General features: G+C 50.4%; 6 protein-coding genes across 6 annotated transcripts in view; 3 read left to right on the plus strand and 3 right to left on the minus strand.

Annotated features, from left to right (window-relative positions):
• LOC308548950 (histone H2B type 1-C/E/F/G/I) overlaps positions 1 to 13,035 on the plus strand; it is a 329,370-nt gene that overhangs the window by 76,677 nt on the left and 239,658 nt on the right. The gene's annotated exons all lie outside the window — the stretch shown is intronic.
• Positions 603 to 1,069, minus strand: LOC308548786 (histone H2A type 1-H). The gene has a single exon (XM_081120854.1). It carries the CDS (start codon positions 1,052 to 1,054, stop codon positions 668 to 670), a length of 387 nt encoding a protein of 128 aa, XP_080976980.1. The 5' UTR covers positions 1,055 to 1,069; the 3' UTR covers positions 603 to 667.
• LOC308548893 (histone H2B type 1-K) lies at positions 1,368 to 1,769 on the plus strand. Its single transcript, XM_081121046.1, has one exon. The coding sequence runs from the start codon at positions 1,384 to 1,386 to the stop codon at positions 1,762 to 1,764; it is 381 nt and encodes a 126-aa protein (XP_080977172.1). The 5' UTR covers positions 1,368 to 1,383; the 3' UTR covers positions 1,765 to 1,769.
• Positions 3,364 to 3,676, minus strand: H4C9 (H4 clustered histone 9; the record flags this gene model as incomplete). Its single annotated transcript, XM_081121069.1, has 1 exon — positions 3,364 to 3,676. The coding sequence occupies exon 1, from the start codon at positions 3,673 to 3,675 to the stop codon at positions 3,364 to 3,366; it is 312 nt and encodes a 103-aa protein (XP_080977195.1). The 5' UTR covers position 3,676.
• On the minus strand, positions 6,172 to 6,577 carry LOC308548999 (histone H2A type 1; the record flags this gene model as incomplete). Its single annotated transcript, XM_081121228.1, has 1 exon — positions 6,172 to 6,577. The coding sequence occupies exon 1, from the start codon at positions 6,562 to 6,564 to the stop codon at positions 6,172 to 6,174; it is 393 nt and encodes a 130-aa protein (XP_080977354.1). The 5' UTR covers positions 6,565 to 6,577.
• Positions 6,818 to 7,969, plus strand: LOC308549027 (histone H2B type 1-K). Its single transcript, XM_081121259.1, has one exon. It carries the CDS (start codon positions 6,889 to 6,891, stop codon positions 7,267 to 7,269), a length of 381 nt encoding a protein of 126 aa, XP_080977385.1. The 5' UTR covers positions 6,818 to 6,888; the 3' UTR covers positions 7,270 to 7,969.

The following is a 13,035-nucleotide window of genomic DNA, read 5'->3' on the forward strand; positions in this document are numbered from 1 at the left end:
TTAGTTATTCATACACATTAATTTACACACCCAACAAAGTCCTGTATTAATGGTCACGTTTCACCCCCCTCCCCTTTCACTTCATAGCCTCATGGACTGTCCCCAAGTACCAAACACGTTTTGTCTTCAGGCCGTTGCACTTTCATCTCTACTTGGGAGTCCTCTTCCCCTAATAGCTGCTGCTCTCATTTCTTTTTTCAATTTATGTAGGTCTCTGATCAGGTAACACCTTTCATTAAAGAGCTTAACTCCACTTACCCTCTATCTAACTAGCTCCATTATGCTCTATAGCTTAACCTATTTCCTGCCTGGGACATAAAACACTTGACAGCACAAGTTAGCATATCTGTCTCCCCAACCTGGGTTTGCCCGGAGGCAATTCTCTAGGTTGCATTCCTTGTTGTACCCTGACCTGCTGTGAGTTCAGGAAATGAAAACACGTTTTCCAAAGAAATAGGGCCACGAATTAACCAATATGGGATTCAGTAATTCTGCACATTTTAAGTCAATAAATCAAAACCTAATTCTCTTTGGGGTTAAATCCTAAAGAAAAAGGGATTACCTGCTGAAAAAAAGTAAGACAGGTTGGGTGTACCAGCTTTCTCCGATAGTGTAAGTGGCTCTGAAAAGAGCCTTTGTTTACCAGCGTTTCTAACCTGGCTCTTTCTTACTTGGCCTTGTGGTGGCTCTCGGTCTTCTTGGGCAGCAGCACGGCCTGGATGTTGGGCAGGACGCCGCCCTGCGCGATGGTGACCTTGCCCAGCAGCTTGTTGAGCTCCTCGTCGTTGCGGATGGCCAGCTGCAGGTGGCGCGGGATGATGCGCGTCTTCTTGTTGTCGCGGGCCGCGTTGCCCGCCAGCTCCAGGATCTCGGCCGTCAGGTACTCCAGCACGGCCGCCAGGTACACGGGCGCGCCCGCCCCGACCCGCTCCGCGTAGTTGCCCTTGCGCAGCAGGCGGTGCACGCGGCCCACGGGGAACTGCAGCCCGGCCCGCGAGGAGCGCGTCTTGGCCTTGGCGCGCGCCTTGCCGCCCTGCTTTCCGCGTCCAGACATTGTAAGCTTATAGAACTTCACTACAAGTAGCTGCTAAAGCGAAAGTGCAGGGGCGGCACTTTTTATAAACGTTTTTGGGCGCGAAAATGCAGACATGTCATTGGTTAACATCTCAGCTTCATCTTAACCAGTGAAAAGGCAAATTTGGAATTCTTGCGTTCTGATTGGACAGAGCTAATTTTATGACGTTGCTCTGAATAACCACCAATCAGACGCAGGATTTTAGTTTTTCACCTTATTTGCATGCGATGTTTTATATAAATACGACACATCCTGTTTCACTTACTATTTCTCTGCTTTTAGCGACCACGTCTGTTGCTCTCCCGACCATGCCCGAGCCGGCCAAGTCTGCGCCCGCCCCGAAGAAGGGCTCCAAGAAGGCGGTGACCAAGGCGCAGAAGAAGGACGGCAAGAAGCGCAAGCGCAGCCGCAAGGAGAGCTACTCGGTCTATGTGTACAAGGTGCTGAAGCAGGTGCACCCCGACACCGGCATCTCGTCCAAGGCCATGGGCATCATGAACTCCTTCGTCAACGACATCTTCGAGCGCATCGCGGGCGAGGCGTCGCGCCTGGCGCATTACAACAAGCGCTCGACCATCACGTCGCGGGAGATCCAGACGGCCGTGCGCCTGCTGCTGCCCGGCGAGCTGGCCAAGCACGCCGTGTCCGAGGGCACCAAGGCCGTCACCAAGTACACCAGCGCCAAGTAAGTGCCTCTGCAGGCACCTCTTTATCCAAAGGCTCTTTTCAGAGCCACCCAGTTGTCAACATAAGAGCTGTAGATACGTATTTTAAATGGGATCCACTCTAAAACAAGATGGAGGGAGGCGCGCTCTCCCTCCGGGGATCCTGCCCGCGCCTTTCCCTTCCCCCACTGACACTCCGAAGCTCTAAGCGTCCCCCCGAGACTTGCAACAATGGGAGCAAAGGGCAGAGGCAGCTCATCCAGGGCTGAACCCCTCCCCTGAGCCTGTCTCCAAGGCCCCCTTTCTTCTGACTTCCCAGTGAGCTAAAGCAGCTCCGCCTTGGTACATCTCTTTCCTCTAACATTTTTAGAGAACCAAACCCGTCCAGCTTAGTCTCTCGTGTTGCTTCTTCTATGCTAAGCCCTTCGTTTCACGGTCCCCAGCTTTAATAAACGTACCCTCAAAAAAACCCCCAAAATAAAATGGAGCTGGAGCTGCTTATACCTGAAACCTTGGAGGGTTAAAACCGGTCGAAATAACCTTTGGACTGGGCCTAGGGCAACACTGTACCAAAGAAAAAAGGGTTTTGCAAGGAAAACAAAGCAATTATTAATACATTTAAAGGGCCAAAGGGAGAATAGTGATGGCCAGGACCTTCTAGACCCCAGGCCTGACACGGGTTCTTCAGGCTCCAGGCAGTTCCAACTCGCGGCCGGACACCAGGGTGGGGCGGGAGAGACAGAGGCCCTCCCCTGGCCCCTGCAATCCTGGCAGGGTCCCTGCACCGCCCCGGCCCACATTCCCAGCCCGGAGTTAACCTAGGAAGCTGCACTAAAGAATTAACGTCGCTCTATTTAGGCAGTTTGCCACTGGTCGCTTCAGCTTTTACGATGGAAACTTGGCCTGAAAAGGGCCTTTGGTTTTGCTACGGAAAGCGAGTTTGTGGGTTCAGTCTGAAGGCATATTTCAAAGAAACTTTTTGTAATCATATTGTAGTGTTTAAAGAGCCCATAACAAAACAAAACAAAAATTTAAAAATCTGATTCACAGCAGGCAGCCAAGAGGAAGATGATCTGGGAAGAGGGAGAGAAGAGGCGGGGAGCCTGTGGCCGCCCGAGGAAGCTCTTTCAAAGACAGAGCGCGGCCACTCGCAGAGGAAGGTAGACGGTGGAGTTAGAACTCCGACCCCCTAGGGAAGGTCGCTGGCGAACTGCCTGGCCTGGGGCTTAGGAAGGAGCCCAGTCTGAGGCTGGGAATCTGCGAGGCCCGGGTGGCGACGGGCTGCCCTTGTTGCTCGGGACTAACCTATTAGAAATGAGCACCCAACATTTTGTTTCCTCTTTCCGTGGGCGCCTGGCGAAACCATTGCAATTTACTAAGACACCCCACACACGCGGGGTTATTCTCCGCGAAAACCGCAAGCTACAGCTGAGCCCCTTACCGGAGGCAAAGGAGAGATGGGGGCTTCCACTGCAAACCCGCTGGAGCCGTTAGGGTTCGCCCTGTCGTTTCTGCCTGTGTCCACAAAGCAGGACAGCCGCGCACAGCTCTTCCCGAGAGAAAGTGGGCGGCCCTAAAAAGGGCCTTTGGGGGGGAACAGACGAGGCTGGTGGACGCGGGGGCTCAGCCGCCGAAGCCGTAGAGGGTGCGGCCCTGGCGCTTGAGCGCGTAGACCACGTCCATGGCCGTGACCGTCTTGCGCTTGGCGTGCTCCGTGTAGGTGACGGCGTCGCGGATCACGTTCTCCAGGAACACCTTGAGCACCCCGCGGGTCTCCTCGTAGATGAGCCCGGAGATGCGCTTGACGCCGCCGCGCCGCGCCAGGCGCCGGATGGCGGGCTTGGTGATGCCCTGGATGTTGTCGCGCAGCACCTTGCGGTGGCGCTTGGCGCCGCCCTTCCCGAGGCCCTTCCCGCCTTTACCGCGACCAGACATTTCCAAGAGCTGGGTGACCAGTAATGCACCAGCAGTGACAGGAACTTCTTCTTATAGGCACCGCTCGCGGACCAGAGTGAAAACCTGTAGAGCTGTGGCGGGAAGTCCCTCTGGGCGGCAGGCAAGCGGAAACCCTGCTATACTAATTTCTTTTCCCCCCAGTCAATTCTTTTGAATCCTCAACACCTGGGTTGTTTTTCTCTCTTTTCTTATTTAATGTGTCTCGCCCTCCTTCCAAATTAAACAAAACCTTAACATTGTAGAGCAAAGATTTTCTTTATTTTTTGTTCAAAATATTACGTATGTCCCTTTTTCTCCCCAATGACCCATTCCACCCTGCCCCACCTGCCTCACCAGTCCCTCTCCACACCATTGTCCGTGCCCTTGGGTTCTGCATATGTGCATATAAATTCTTTGGTTACTCTCTCCCTCTCCACCCACCTGCCCTCCTCCATCCCTCTGAGATTCCTCAGTCTGATCTATGCTTCCATGTTATTGAATAATTTCTGTTCATCAATTTATTAAGTTCTTTAGATTCCACATATAAGTGAGATCCTGTGATGTTTGTCTTTCTCTGCCTGGCTTATTTTGCCTGGCATAATATTCTCCAGGTCCTTGTATACTGTCCCAATCGGTAGGAGAGCCTTCTTCTTTACAGCTGCATAGTATTCCATGGTGTAAATGTCCCACAGCTATGCGATTTTCAATTTTTTTTCCTCTTAGCCCATAGAAACTAAAGTTGAAAGTAGCTATTGTAGAAGATACATAAAAAAGCAGTGAAGAAAATATTTTGTTTTTATCTCTATATATGTACATGTATTTTCTTTCTCCAACAGTATTTGCATAGGACTGTACCATTCTGGAATGTTTCTTAATATGCAAGAGAGAGACATTCCACATACTGACTGCAGAAACAGAACAAGATGGAATAATTAAGTAGAGAATTTTAAAGCATTCCAGATATACTGTTAAATTCTCGTTCACCAAAGGTACCAATTTTCATTTTCAACAGCAGCTCCTATTATGTCTTACTAATTATGGGTAGAACCACTTAAGAAATAATTCCCAACATTCCAGATATAGAGAATTAACTTTAAAAAAATAACTGGCTGGTTAATCAGTGCATATCAAATATGTCCCCACTGATTTGAGAAACTTTATTATATATTGAATATTTTACTTAAAATTAATTCTTCAGCTTTTTTTATTTTTAAAAAATATATCTTTATTTATTTCAGAGAGAGGAAGGGAGAGGGAGAGAGAGAAACATCGATGATGAGAGTCATTGATCGGCTGCCTCCCCCACGCCCCTGACGGGATGGAGCCGGCAACCATGGGCATGTGCCCTGACCTGGAATGGAACCTTGACCTCCTGGATCCTAGGTGGATGCTCAACCACTGAGCCACGCCTGGCTGGGCCTTCAGTTTTTATTGTTCTGCTGATCTGTGTGGGCTTAAGTATTATCAGTTTGTAACAAAAAATACATGGTAGTTGGTTGAAGTGTGCTCCCTCCTCCCCAATTCCCATCTACCTGGATCCTCACAATGCCACCTTATTTAGAAATAGGGTCTGTGCACATGTAACTATTAAGGATCTCAAGATGAAAACATCTTGGATTTAGAGTGGGCCCTGAATCTAATGGCTACTGTGATCACGTAAGAGAGGGCAGGCACAAAGGCAAGGAGGGTGTGAAGGACGTAGAGGCTGGAGGTGTGTGGCCAGTCAAGGAATATGAAGGACTCTGGACTCCAGAACTGCTGTATAATCCCATCAAGTTTGTGGTAAATTGTTACAGGCAGTCCCAGTAAATTAAGTGACACAAAAGGAAACACTCCCAGCTCTCCTGCCACTCTAGCCTCTGGACATGATGTAGTTTTCTTCGTAGTACTGATCACAACCTAGTTTGTTTTTTTCCAACTTTTGGGGGCCACTGAAGTGTCTATCATTGTTATATACTGTTCCCAGCATTTTTTACTGCAAGAATTTTCATTAGGATAGCAAGTTCTTATTTTCTAACTTACGAATAAACCTATATATATGTGTGTGTATATATACAGGTATACCTTATTTCTTGATGCACTTTTTTGTCACGAGATGGGGAGCTGTGACTGTTTCAGACTCATTCAATACAAAAAGAAATGGTAAGGTCTTTACCAGAAAATAGGGTGGCCCTGAAAAAAGGCTTGACTGCTAAGCACTTCACTTTTAGTCCTGAGACCTTTAACCCTGAGGGCCTGCTGCATCCGGCACCTTAATTGCCTGATACAAAGCACCTGTGGTTCCTCTCTCAGCTGTTGGTAACTTTTGTCCTTTAACTATCAGATGTATAGTTAGCATCTGGTCTCCGGGGTACTAACACCTACTGTGTGAACTACAGTAGAGGGGTTTTATCAACTAGGGGCTACAATGCGGGAAATGCCAGCCCTTTTAGTGAAAACTGAGTGGCTCTGAAAAGAGCCTTTGGTTGAGATTGAGGAAGACGCAAAACTTCCCCTTTACTTGCCCTTGGCCTTGTGGTGGCTCTCGGTCTTCTTGGGCAGCAGCACGGCCTGGATGTTGGGCAGGACGCCGCCCTGCGCGATGGTGACCTTGCCCAGCAGCTTGTTGAGCTCCTCGTCGTTGCGGATGGCCAGCTGCAGGTGGCGCGGGATGATGCGCGTCTTCTTGTTGTCGCGGGCCGCGTTGCCCGCCAGCTCCAGGATCTCGGCCGTCAGGTACTCCAGCACGGCCGCCAGGTACACGGGCGCGCCCGCCCCGACCCGCTCCGCGTAGTTGCCCTTGCGCAGCAGGCGGTGCACGCGGCCCACGGGGAACTGCAGCCCGGCCCGCGAGGAGCGCGTCTTGGCCTTGGCGCGCGCCTTGCCGCCCTGCTTCCCGCGTCCAGACATGGTGGATGCAAAACCTCCGCTCTGACCTGGATAGGAGTCGAGTCATGCAGAGGGGCCCTCTTTATAGCGGTTCCAGGGCGCGAAAGTGAATCTGTGCCATTGGCCAAAAGTTACAGCCGGTTCACTTCAACCAATGGGATCCTGGTTCTGAAACACACTTATTTTGACTGGACGACATTCATGTGACGTTTCCAGGAGTCACCGCCAGTCAGACACGACTTTACTCACCGGCTCCTTTAAGAGGCTGGGAACCCAGAGGACGCTCGCAGCTTTCCACGCGTTCTTCCCATTATTTAGCAGTTTGTTCGGCGGTTTGTCGCGACCATGCCCGAGCCCGCCAAGTCCGCGCCCGCCCCGAAGAAGGGCTCCAAGAAGGCGGTGACCAAGGCGCAGAAGAAGGACGGCAAGAAGCGCAAGCGCAGCCGCAAGGAGAGCTACTCGGTCTACGTGTACAAGGTGCTGAAGCAGGTGCACCCCGACACCGGCATCTCGTCCAAGGCCATGGGCATCATGAACTCCTTCGTCAACGACATCTTCGAGCGCATCGCGGGCGAGGCCTCGCGCCTGGCGCATTACAACAAGCGCTCGACCATCACGTCGCGGGAGATCCAGACGGCCGTGCGCCTGCTGCTGCCCGGCGAGCTGGCCAAGCACGCCGTGTCCGAGGGCACCAAGGCCGTCACCAAGTACACCAGCGCCAAGTAAGTGCCTCTGCAGGCACCTCTTTACCCAAAGGCTCTTTTCAGAGCCACCTATGTTCTCCGAGAGAGAGCTGGTGCGAAGTCGCGCGACAATCTTTTGAGAACCTGTCGACCCACTAAGGACAAAAATAGCCACATGACCCTCTCAAGGGTCTGGAACTCCTTTATGGAAGAACGCCCTGAGCTTTACAATGTCGTTTAGGAATTCCCTACATTTAAAAGGGCTCTGCCACCTCTCAGGGTTAAGGAAGGATGTAAAGGGAAATGTTAAACTCTACGCGTTATGTTCAAATACGCCCAGTCCCCTACCGGGGATCGTTGGACTGGCGCCCAGGGCCGAGGTTTCGCGGGCGGTTTGAATCCGCCCCGGGCGCGCCAACCCGGACGCTGCCTCCTGGAATGGGAGGCCCCCCCGCCCCCAGCTCGGTCGGCGCTGCCCGGTGGCCCCTCCTGCCCGTCATTCTTTCCTCTTGAGCGTCGTACCCATTCGGGAGTGAGGTTTATTTCCTCTTGAAATTTTCGTTGGAGAGAAGGTTGTTGAAAGAAGTAATTGCACCATGTATCGAAAGCATAACCCCGGATTGATGACACTTCCAGACTCTCCCATAAGCCATCAGCAAATGTCTGCTTCCTTTAGGCTGCGGCTCTTTGGGGTCTTCGTTACACAGACGAAATGGCATTCTAACTAATACATGTGCTTTTACTTAGTGAGTTTCTGGTTTGGTATTTTCTATTGATTTCCCCCTTATACAAAAGAAGACTCGCCTTTCCTCACCGAGAGCACAACATACAGGCACTTTTCTGTCAACCTTTCATGTGTAGCTGTATCATAATCTTTGTAGAACTGGTATTTGCTCTTTAGACAAATATTGTTCACTGATCTCATATTGTTTCCTGAACATCAGAATTTTTTTTTAATTGGGCGATTTCTAAACTTTCTGTAATGTTTCCATTCTAATGTTTTCTTTCACACTATCCTGCAATTATTTCCTTCCCTGCCAGGGGTGCTGGACACCCCATTCCCAAGGCTTTTTCCACCTTAATTTGCCTTAGTAGAGGACATTGTAGAGGAGCTTCCTCTTGTGTGGACGGCTTTTATATTTTTTATGTTTTAGGAAGGTGGGGGGTAAGAGACAAAAAATGGGAAATGCTGATATGGAAACTTGACTAGTTCAGTTTCTCACTGCATCCTTCCTATTCATATAATTAAAACTAAGCACATTTCTGAGGTAAATAATTGTAATTGTGGAGGGAGAGGGAAAGTGGCACTCCACAGGCAATGAGGCTACCTGGTACTTTTGTTCAGGGGAAAATGTCAGTAGTTTTATATAAATTTTAAGGTGAGAAAAGAGATTCAAGAGGTTAGTAGTGAAAGAGTAAAATCTTAATTCGGGCCTGAAAAGAGTGACAAGCAGCCTGGACCAATAAAGATAAAGTTGGTCCTACTGTCAACCAGGTTGGGAGAACAGACAGGTAACGCTGGCTATGAAATTACCTGGATTTTTCTCCCAAGGTCATTTACAATAACCATCCCCTTCAGTAATTACTCTTTTCCTACCAAAGGTGCCCCAAACCACTTTGCTAGACCCCACCATGACTGGGGGTCCCTAATGCATAAACCACCCTGTTTCATGACAGCACCCAATCCTAATTGACTCCTGCTAATCCCCCTTGGAAAATATCAACACACCCCGAACTGGTCCATGCTTCCCTGAGAGTCTCCTCGGACAAAAGCCACTGAAAATTATAAGCAGTGAACTCACTGAAAAAAGTTTGGGCATTTTAAAAAGACAACTCTGGAAATATTGAGATCTATGTATCAGAGATATAAAAATTGGAACCACATGGCAAGCCAGGAAACTTAGACTAATCAAAATGGAATATTTAGTGGATATTAAATGTAAGAATTCTAATTATGGATTGAAAGCAAAAGCCCCTCCCATGAAACAATATGTAACATCGGGTGGAGTTGAGGGATAATCTGTGAAACCTGCCCTAGCGGGTGGGACACAACCGTCCTCACCGAGCAGGTGCCGTGACTGAGGGACCAGCCTTCTCCAGGTCCAGCTCGGGGTAGCGGGCAGATCCCTAAGGGTGTTGAAAGCTGTTTTGAGAAGATTTACGCACCAAAAGCCACGCAGCCGACGAGGGTGGGATTCGAACCCACGCGTGCAGAGCACAATGGATTAGCAGTCCATCGCCTTAACCACTCGGCCACCTCGTCCTCCGGGGCTGGGTGCTGGTGCGCGTCCGCCTTGGACTCGTTCCTGGGCCCTGCCGGACGCTCGGATGGACAGGCCCTGGGGTGTGGCCGGGAGATGTCTGCGGACTTGGGGACGGATTCTTTCCCTCCACGTAAGAGACCAGAACCCGAGGGGAAGCGGCCGGGACGGGATGGAAACGCGTGTGGGGCCTTCGCCCCTTCCCAGCGCCCCGGTCCCCCGGGGGCGACGGGCTTCGCAGTCCCCCCCGCGTCGGGGAGGCGGCCTTGGGGCCGGGCGCGGGCGCCGCCGGACGCGCGGTGGGTAAAGTCGCCTGGAAACGAGGGGAGGGTGTGCGGGGGGCGCCCCTCGACGCCACGGGGGCGCACAGGGGGTCCTTTCCCGCGTCCTAGGACGGGGAGTTCTGATCCCCCAGGTACCTGTGCGCTTCTTGGGTGGTTTCTAGGGGAAATGTCCAACTTTCCTTCCATTTGGCGAGGGATGCGGTACTGAAAAGGTTCAGGGAAGCGATTCGGGTGGGGAGAGAGTGGGGGAGGGAAGGGGGAGGGGAGCGTGGGGGAGGGGGAGAGCCGTGGGGGGTCGGTCTGTTGGATGGATGGATGCGCACGACTGGACGCGAGGAGGGACTGACCGGACTGAGTCACAAACGGCTGGAATAAGAAGGTGACGCTGGAGGCGAGTCCTGAGCGTTTTCTGGAGGCGGCAGAGAGGGCGGGAGGGAGGAGGCCGCAAAGAGCGTATTTGTACTTATTTATATTTATAGGGCCAAGTCTATGTGTGGTGTGAGGAATACGTCTAATTTTATCTTTTTCTAAATTATATAATTGATCCCCAAGGCTCAATGAACACCTTTCCCTCGGTGACTTGAAAGGCTCTTGCCCCACGCGCCCGTGTGGCTGTACCCTTGTTCCCAGCACACCAGGTCCCTATCCCAGCCAGGCCACCGGCGCGAACCCTTGTCTCGCCGCACGACGACTCCCAGCTGCCTGACGTGTCCTCCACCAGGCTCCAGGTGGCACACTTCCCGGATGAGCCCCTCGTCTCCTTCCAGATACCTGCCAGCCCAGAGGTGAAGGTGTTAGACCCTCCCCACTTCAAAGGGGCAACCACCTCCCGTGTGATGCAACCTCTTGAGTCCTTGTTGAGAAAATGGCAAAAGGTACAGTGTCCTCTGCACCCCTGAGAACTCTGAATGGCCACCTGCACTTAACCCAGCTGTGGGAAACCCCGAGAGCCACTACCTACACCTGCAACCTTGCTCCTCTGTCCTAACATCACCCCACTGTTTTCACAACAACACTCAGTCCTGGGATAGACAGCGACCGTGGACCTGGCCAACTCTAGCTCAAGCATCTCATCCTTTGTGAAGCTGAGCAGAATGTTCTCTCCTTTGAGCCTTCTAATTGCTTCATGATAGTTAATAAGCATCCACTATAAGGTCAAATCCCTTCTCTATCTGGATTCTGGACACATTCAAATGGAGAAACAGTCTCTCCATTAAATGAGCCATAAAAGAAACACATGAAATCCATAACATACTCAGACCACTGAGCTAAGGGTTGTATGTGCAGCCACTTGTGGAATCTCAGGGGAAGACAGGTGCTCACTGGCCTAAAGGAATTAAAGTCCTCGACGTCAGCGAACAGGACCAGGGAGGATGTGGAAGCCAGTGGATGTGGTCAATCAGAGGGAAGGACATGGAGGAAGAGGAGCCCACCACACACTCCAGACATGGAGGCCTCCATGGGTGGCCAAGTTTTCTCCCTGAAATCTGTGACTACAACTTCTTAAGTCTTCTCACGTAAAAATGGGGATTGCAATACTACTACTATAATTATGATTAAATTTAATTATTAAATGAGTTAATACATGTAAGCCCTTTAGAGCAAGGCCCAGACCTTAGTAACTCTTTGGTGAATAGTATCTGCTGCTGTTATTTTTCTGAGGATGAGAGGACAATGTGCCTCACACAGAACCAATGATCAGTAAGCTCTGGATGAGTGGATCTGCCAACAGCAGGAAACACACTCTTCTGGTCCTAGAAAAGTCAAGTACCTGCTACAGAAACGGAGAAACAGGCCAGTGAACACCTTATGACTGTAAGAGCTAGTGGCATTGTTTGGCAGTAAACTTTTAAAATAAATATATATATATATACAGAGAAGTGTAAATATCATGAGTAAACATCTCTGAGTTGTATGAATCTAGAGCAGGAAGCAGACAACGCTAGCCCCTAGAAGTCTCCCTCTGCTGTCTCTGAGACACCACACCCCAAAGGTAGCCAGTATTCGGATTCTAGCACTCTATGCTCTTTAATTAGCAATTGTCAATGTAATGTGGTTTTTAAATGTTCTGAAAGTGACCAATTCTGATATTCAGATGTTTCCTCCAGGTTATTCCTGAGCTTTGGTGAACAGAGGGGATGGTGGGAGGCTGTAACGAAGTCTGGGGAACCCGGCCTGTCAGCGAGCTGAGCTTTGGTAACTGCTCGTACTCAAGGTCCCTCTGATGCAGTACTGCGCATTGGCTCTAATTGGGATTGGGATGTTTCTGGGCTCAGCAAATTATGGAGCATCAGGGAGAAGGGACAGTTGTGCCCCAGGGACCGACATTGTGCAGAAGGAGCCCTTTACCCGGGACAAGCCAGAACTTTTGATGTTGATATTGTGACAACAGTGAGTGTTATCCATGAGCTGTGGGGATGTGGGGCAGTATAAACAGGGCCTCACAGGTGCTGCCGCCGGGACCACCACCCAGAGCAGCGTTGCACAGAGCTACCAAGGTGAGTACACCTGACAGCCGTGGATTGTGGCTGCTTTAGCTTTGGAAGGGGGCTGTTTGGGGCAGGACTGGGCAGGGGCAGGTGTGGGAGAGGGTAACAGTTTTCGTTTGGTTGTTTATTGTGCTATTGTATATTATCTACACTGCTATTTTCTATAGACATTAAAACTCTAAAAGTAGACATGGTTCTAGATGTAACCATTTAAAATGAGTGGAGTTCTACAAAAATGCAAGACTTGAGTAACACATAAGCTTGCAACCTCAATACTACTGCCTTCCTAATAGTCTGCCCCACTGCCCTCCCCACGATCAAATGTGAAATTAGGACTCAGCCTATACTCGGTCTTCCTTGCTCTCATCCATCATCCTCTCTCCTCCTCTGCCATCCAACCCAAGGCTGCTAGTGGTGATTTAACTTGAAATACCTCAGCCTGAGTGGTCTTGCTCCCTGCATTGCAGGGGTCTCCTGCATCAGTAACCAGCATCGCAGCTCCAGCCCACTGCCAACTCAGCATCAAGGATAGTAAGCCACACACCTGAGCATTTTATGAGCCTAATTAAACCCCTTAAATAACTACCCACAAGGGACCTGCAGAGTAGAGTCCTTGCCAGGTGGACAGACCTCCCTTCTGTCACCTTCCTCCTTAGCATTTGTCCAGTCACACTCAAGCTGCATCCCAAATTTGGTACAAATACAAATGTATTTGGGAAAATTCAAAATACCTTCTTTGGGGAAAATGTGTGAGACTGCCTCATGGATTGTTTCA

The sequence above is a fragment of the Miniopterus schreibersii genome, assembly GCF_964146895.1.
Source record: "Miniopterus schreibersii genome assembly, chromosome: 19".
Lineage (NCBI taxonomy): Eukaryota > Metazoa > Chordata > Mammalia > Chiroptera > Miniopteridae > Miniopterus > Miniopterus schreibersii.

Excerpts from the sequence above, each read along its gene's own strand:
- LOC308548786 (XM_081120854.1), bottom strand. The coding sequence starts at position 1,054 with ATGTCTGGACGCGGAAAGCAGGGCGGCAAGGCGCGCGCCAAGGCCAAG.
- LOC308548893 (XM_081121046.1), top strand. The coding sequence starts at position 1,384 with ATGCCCGAGCCGGCCAAGTCTGCGCCCGCCCCGAAGAAGGGCTCCAAG.
- LOC308549027 (XM_081121259.1), top strand. The coding sequence starts at position 6,889 with ATGCCCGAGCCCGCCAAGTCCGCGCCCGCCCCGAAGAAGGGCTCCAAG.